At 37.5% G+C, this 7,544-nt stretch overlaps 1 protein-coding gene across 1 annotated transcript; it reads left to right on the top strand.

Moving 5' to 3' along the window:
- Positions 1-5,139: 5,139 nt before the first annotated feature.
- LOC135148428 (uncharacterized) lies at positions 5,140-5,988 on the top strand. Its single transcript, XM_064083644.1, has one exon. The coding sequence runs from the start codon at positions 5,140-5,142 to the stop codon at positions 5,986-5,988; it is 849 nt and encodes a 282-aa protein (XP_063939714.1).
- The last annotated feature ends 1,556 nt before the right edge of the window (positions 5,989-7,544 follow it).

Genomic DNA, 7,544 nt, shown 5'->3' on the forward strand with positions numbered 1-7,544 from the left:
ATTGTAAACAATGCAAAATAACTCATAATCACAGTTTATCTTGGTAAAGTAAGATATTATTTTAGCAGCACTCAATTGTGGGTACTATACTAGAGACTACATGATTTGGGGTTTGGTATTTTTGGGAGTAGCAGGAGATATTGAACAGAGCTTCTTGCTGGACAGACCGGTTCTAAAGCTGTCATTCTCTCTCAATCTTCTTCCCAAAAACTGGAACTAAGCCTTCTGTAGGCTGGATTCGTTGAGAGAAACACAAAAAATAAGTCACTTCTTGTTTACAAATATAACTTTTGGACGTATAAGTTCTACTCATATTTATAACTTATTAAGTATAAAATCGCCTTTTGTCAAGTTCTTACTTATTTTTGAAACTCTCCTGCTGAGCTAGATATAATAGAGCCTCTCACGAAAAACCAATGATGGCCAAGACCTTCTAATTTAAAATATCCGAAAGTGTACATATAGATTATTAATTATTAATTATATAAGTAACTACTAATAATATATATATATAGGGTAACACTCCATAGCATACCCTCTTATATGGAGTTACGTAGCACACCATTATAAACATATACATAATATATATTCTATTATATTTTTTTATGAAATATAATTGCAAATTTTGATTATTAAACCGAAAACGAAGTTATATAATTTTTTTTATTCCAAAGATCATCTAAAATTATGCAATATCTCAACATGATTCTATAACAGAATAATAATTATCCAGAATTATTCTGTTGTAGAATCAGTTTCGAAAATATACTTTTTTTCATCAAATTTTAAGTGTTAAATTAATTAAAATAGATATATTTTATAGTATTCTATATTAGAATCACGTTTTATATGTATTTTATAACAGAATTTATAATAAAATTGATAATTTATAGTGGCGCACTATGTAACTCCATATAAGGAGTCCCTCTCTGGAATGTTAGCCTATATATATATAGTATGACATATATTTATTTGTTTGTGTATTATTCAAATATGCCTTGGTAAAATGCTGCTTATTACCTAGTTTAATATATTCTTTATTCTAGTTATAACATAAAAAGCTGTATTGAATCGACTCGGTGTGCCTGAGTCTCTACCAAGTTAATAATTTGTTCAACTTCAAAACAACAAGCGAAGATGGTTTCTTTTTTTTTTTTTTTTTTTGACAAACAAATGATTTTATTAACGGATATCACTCATCGGAACCCAGCCGGGACAAACCCCCAAACTGTCAACTACAATCTGACTGTGAAACAAAAAACGAGCTAACCAAATAGCCGTTTTGTTTTCAGATCGCTTAACACATAGAATATTTAAATTCTTTGATCTAAAAAGTAATACAATGACATATAGAGCAATCCAACCTACATCACCTATGAAACTAGTAGCATCACAATTGACCTTCACATAAGCTTCATCTGTAGCCCAACGTTCAGAACTATCAGTTATATTGACTGATATTGGAGCAACAAAGACTCCCAAAATATGAACAATTTTTTGTTGTGAAAGGTGAGCTTTTGCGATATCCACCGTCATCCCAGAATCGATGCGCGTCTTACAGATGGAATAACCAATATATTTCTGTTTAGCAGGAACGGTTTGACATGGAGAAGAAAGCTGCTTTGGCTTTGCGTTTCTTGATTTTTCTTCTGTTACAATTGCTGCCTCAATAATGTTCTGCTGTCCGGTATAATGCTTACTAGTAATTACGATCTATTCATATTAATGTGTTACTTATATAACATATGGGCTTATGTACACATTATATCAGGACTAGCTTACAGGCCCCTGTGTAGCTTCAGCACCGCTCGTTTTGAAGTTTTCTAATACAGTTTATGTGATCATCAAGCATGCATCAAGAAGTTTTTATCTGCTGACTAATTTTTGTCTTGATTAATAACTTACAAGTTAGTAATGTAGATGATTTTGTATTTAAATATGTCTGATTCAAATTTTCATCCACAATTCACATACAGATATGTATCTTAGTCAATGGTAATATGGCATATCTAAGAGGGCTTATGATCAAACCTGGAGTTCCCACTAGTAGATAAAAATCGGTGATCTTCATTTTAAATTTTAATGGTTTTAGAAATAAAAATAGTTAACATTAACACTTTTTTTTTTGACAAATGCAAGAAGATTTCATTAACTTGAATATAATACAGTCGGGACAAACCCCCAACTGTCGATACAACCAGGTGGTAAAACAAATAGCATGCTAAAAACAATTAGATGATTTTTTTACTGATCATTTAACAAATAGAATTTAAAAATTCTTGAAGCTAAGAACGAAATCAAAGACATCCCAAGCGATCCAAATTGCACCAAAATCTCTGGAAACAGTAACATTGCAATTGACCATATCACATTAAAACTATTAATAGCCCAATGTTCAGAAACGCCAATCGCATAAATCGAGATTGGAGAAGTGGCGCAGCTATCTACATGCCAGATACCAGCTATAGACTTGCCGAAGGCACCCCAGCTATCTACATGCCGGATACCAGCTATAGACATGCCGAAAGTGCAAAACCGTGAATGATGAACACTCTTTGATTGTCAAAGGTGAGCTCTTGCAATAATCACCACCGTCTCAGATTTGATACAGTTTTTGTAGATCACCAAATATATCAATAAACTCATTTTCAACTGATCCAACACGAAATAAACCCAATCATCACTTAACAAAGACATAACAAACACTCCAAAAGGAAAGACACAACCACACACTCCAAAAGGAGAGACACACAAACACCCAAAAGATTGGGTTTTATTGAAAAGAAATTAACGAGAGTAAAGATAGATAATAAAGGGGTTGGGGCTTTCCATCGGAGAAAACCAGTGGAAGCCCCTGGATTTACTTGAAAAAAGACAAACCCTAATGGCGGAGGAAGATAGGAGAGCTTCAAGGCTCTAAAACGCATACTACGTTATATTCGAGGCATTGTACACAATGGCCTGCATTTATCTTCCTCACCAGCTTCTATTCTCGTAGCTTACTCTGATGCGGATTGGGGAGGCTGCCCTGATACTCGCCGTTCTACTTCTGGCTTTTGTATATTTCCTGAGGACAACCTTGTGTCTTGGTCCCCTAAACGACAAGAAACTTTGTCCCGCTCTAGCGCTGAAGCTGAATACCGCGGAGTTGCAAATGTTGTTGCAGATCATGTTGGTTACGGAACCTGCTCATAGAACTGCATTGTCTTATGCAACGAGCAACTATCGTTTATTGTGATAATATCAGTGCGGTGTACATGTCTCATAATCCTGTGCAACACCAACGAACTAAGCATGTTGAGATGGATATTCATTTTGTGCGGGAAATAGTAGCGCTTGGAGATATTCGTGTATTACATGTTCCATCTGCCTACCAATATGCTGAAATTTTTACTAAAGGGCTTCCTGGTCCCTTATTCACGGACTTCCGTTCCAGTCTCAGCTGTCGGCCATCTCCTACTGCCATTGCGGGGGAGTAATAGGATATGTAAATATATAACAATATTTTGTTCCTATAATTACTCCATGATGTATCATGTATGCCATAATCATTCTGTGATTGTATTACTTTCCATGTACTGTCTTGTAACTATATATATTCAGATTAATAATGAAGGTTTGACGGCGAGCAACCAACCAATTCTTACGGCATCCAAAAATTATCGATGTAAATCCTAGGATTCCTCGTCATATTGAGGCTCACAGGTGTGACGTGTGAGGTTAGAGTTACGAAAAACTTGATGATGATAATATCTTTGGAGATAAGCGAATTTGAGGACCGTTTTCTGGTGGTCAAAATTTGCCTTTCTCTGGTAGTGCAAAAAGTGATGTACATGTATAAACTGTTAGAAAATAGAGTTTTAAGTTCATAATTTTATTATGTTCTTGTTGTTAATTCCATAATCTAATGATTGGAAGTTGTTTCTAGATATTAGAACTTAAACTTTCATGTATGGGTTTAAGAATTTTCTTAATGAAGTCCATAAGAGAAATGAAGTTGAAGTTAGTGGCCTGAAAGAGCTTGAAAGAGAATGTTGTTTGTCCCACATTGAAAGAAATAAAGGGGGTGTTGGCTTTATATAGTATAACACACATGGGTAGTGCATAACTACTAAGGTGTGTTATGGTGTATGGTGTTCTCACGAGCCCACGCGCGCGCCGCCGCCGCCCCCCGTCCCGCCACGCCTCGGCTCGGCACGTCACGACACGACACGGGTCGGGTCGGGTCGGGTCGGGTCGAAGGGCAATTTGGGCGAATGTCTCGGCGTCTCGCGTACGCGAGGCGACCTGGGCGAGGATTTTATTTCGTATTGGTTTAATATAATATTTTAATTATAATTTATTTATCAGTTGGGTTGGGTTGTGTCTGTTGGGATCAATTGGACTGGGTCGGATTGCATAATTGGGCTAAGTCAGATACAATGAATCTGGACTTGTAACTGATGATATATATTCAGAAATTAAATATATATATATATAAACGACTGGTTTAATGTGTGGATTAATATATCAACTGTTACATTATAATAAATCGTCAGTTTTGATTTATTTTAAATGTGCAGTTTAATTCATATATCAATTCGGGGTGGTCAGTTACACTTAGCCTCTACTATAAATAGAGGACTAAGCTGCTGAGTTTCGTACACCACACCCTACATTCTCTTCCTCCTCTCTGCTCTCTCTCCCAAACACACAAGTCAGTAGTTGGTTTTCCGACGAGTGAGGAGTCAGTCGTAGTTGAGCTTTGGAGGTGCTGCTTAGCCAAAGCTCGGAGCTGTTTTATCCGGGAGGAGGTGTTGCAAGCATCCCAACGCAGCAGGTGGGGGCAACTATCTCTTCATAAGCAGTCAGGTCTTCGTATAAGGCCTAACGACTCAGCTGATCTTTTGTGTTCTTTGTTGTATCTGTTGTTGGCTTCTGTTTCATTATAAGTCTGCACAAGCTATTGTTACGGGTACAAATTCTATTCTTTCTTTCTTCTTGCAGTCACTGATATGCATGCTTTTTACCTTCGCGTTTTGTTTCAAGTTGCTTGGCCTTGGCTTGTATAATATGATATATAATTGCCTCTATGTTGCTCTAATAGTCATTATTTCCTACAATCTTGAAGAGATAGTCTGTTATATAATATTTAGCATAATGTCGAGCGAAACTGTGGTTCCCGTTGTTGGTGCTGGTATTAGTTCTGGTGCATCTGTTGTGGCCATTGATTGGACCACTTACAGTTTTCCACAAGCCATTGAATTAACTGGCTTGCCAGAGAAGTTCAATGGTGGTGTAGGCTTTTCTCGGTGGCAGAAAAGAATGAAATTGTGGTTGACTGTAAAGGGTCTATGGCCTGTTGTGGAGTATGAGAAACCAGTGGTGGATCAAGAGAAGGCTGAAACTATTAAGGGCTTTGCGAAGTGGACTGAGAAGGATGGTGTGGCCAGGGCGGCCATTTTGGCTGCTCTCACTAACACATTGTTTGATGTGTATTCTTCTGATGCCTACTCTGCAAAACTCTTATGGGAGAAGCTGGACCAGACACATAATACTGACTCTCAGGGTCTTGAGAAGTATTCTGTGGCTAAGTTCCTTGAATTCAAGCTGGTGGACAACAAGTCCATGACTGAGCAAGTGCATGAATTCGAGATGATAGTGCATGCTTTGAAGGAGTCCGGAATGGACCTCCCCGAAAAGTTCAAGGTTATGAGTGTGATTGAAAAACTTCCGAAGTCTTGGGAGGAGTTCTCTCTCTCCCTGAAAAGACAGAAAGGAGAGATCACCTGGACCAACCTTATGCTGGACATCTCGGTTCAAGAACAACACAAGTCCAAACAAGGACATGTGATGCCAACTGAGCCCGGGAGATCGAAGGTAAATTTAGCAACTGAAGGACAGAAAAGGAAGGATGTTGCTAAGAAAGTTAGCACTAATAAACCTAAGAGTGACAAGGACAAGGCCAAGAAACCAAAGGCAAACAAACCGTGTTGGTCTTGTGGGTAGGTTGGGCACTGGAGTAAGGACTGTCCTATAAAGAAAGCGAAGAAAGCTGAGGTGGTAGCGCAAGCGAATGCTGTGCTTGGAACTACAAGTGGGCCCGTAGTGAACATGGTTGTTGGTGAGGCTACGGCTTCTGAAACCAACGCAGACCGGTATGTTTCCTACAACCCTGTATTATTTTCTACCTATCTGTCAAATGAATGGTTGATAGATACTGGAGCTAATGTGCATATTTGTGCTGATATTAGTTTATTTGTATCTTATCAACAGAGTCATAGCTTGACGGTGACGATGGGGAATGCTAGTGCTGCTCAAGTACATGGAATAGGAAACGTAGACCTGAAGTTCCCTTCTGGACGTAAACTATCCCTAACTAGAGTGCACTATGTTCCCGACATGCGTAGAAATATAATAAGTGGAAGCTGTTTAGTTTCCAATGGCTTTGAAATCTCTTTCAAATGTAATAAAGTGGTTCTTATTCACACTGGTACATTTTTTGGCAAGGGTTACTTGTCAAATGGTTTGCTTGTAATAAATGTTGAACCCATTTTGGGTACATTGAATAATGTTATTCTTCCTTCTGTGAATTGTGTTGAATCCTCAAGTTTATGGCATGCTAGACTAGGTCACTTAAACTTTGATGCTCTTAAGAATATGATGAACCTAGAGTTGATCCCAAAACATACCATAGAAAAGAATTCTAAATGTCAAGTATGTGTGTCAGCTAAACAAATAAGGAAACCTTTTCATAACATTGTTAGGGATTCAGACTTGTTAGATTTAGTGCACACTGATATTTGTGAATTTGGTGGTGTGTTGACTAAGGACCAGTTTAGATATTTCATTACCTTTATAGATGATAGTAGTAGATATTGTTATGTTTATTTACTTAAACATAAGGATGAAGCACTTAGTAAATTCATTATATATAAAACTGAAGTAGAAAAACAAACTAGTAAGGTACTTAAACGTTTGAGATCTGACAGAGGTAGTGAGTATACAAGTAACTCTTTTAATGAATTTTGTGAAAACAATGGTATAGTTCATGAAGTTACTCCACCATACACACCTGAGTCTAATGGGGTCGCTGAGCGAAAGAATAGAACATTTAAAGATATGATTAATAGTATGCTTATTAACTCTGGGTTACCTAAATACATGTGGGGAGAGGCTCTAAATACGGCTTGCCATATTTTGAATAGAGTTCCTCTGAAACACATGGATAAAACACCTTTAGAGTTATGGAGAGGCGGGATGACTAGTCTTAAGTATCTTCGTGTGTGGGGGTGCCTTGCTAAGGTGCTTGTCCCTGAACACAAGAGAAAGAAACTAGGTCCAAAGACTGTTGATTGTATCTTTCTGGGCTATCTTGAGACCACTACAGCTATGAGATTTTTAGTAATAAAATCTGACATAGATGGTATAGTGGCTAACACGATAGTTGAATTTCGTGATGCTACATTCTTTGAGGATGTCTACCCTATGAAGACTGGTATACCTCAAGAGACCTATGATAAGGATCCTACTAACACATCAAGTTCTATTCCTGATCATGTGGA

Source organism: Daucus carota, chromosome 8 (assembly GCF_001625215.2).
Source record: "Daucus carota subsp. sativus chromosome 8, DH1 v3.0, whole genome shotgun sequence".
NCBI classification, from domain to species: domain Eukaryota; kingdom Viridiplantae; phylum Streptophyta; class Magnoliopsida; order Apiales; family Apiaceae; genus Daucus; species Daucus carota.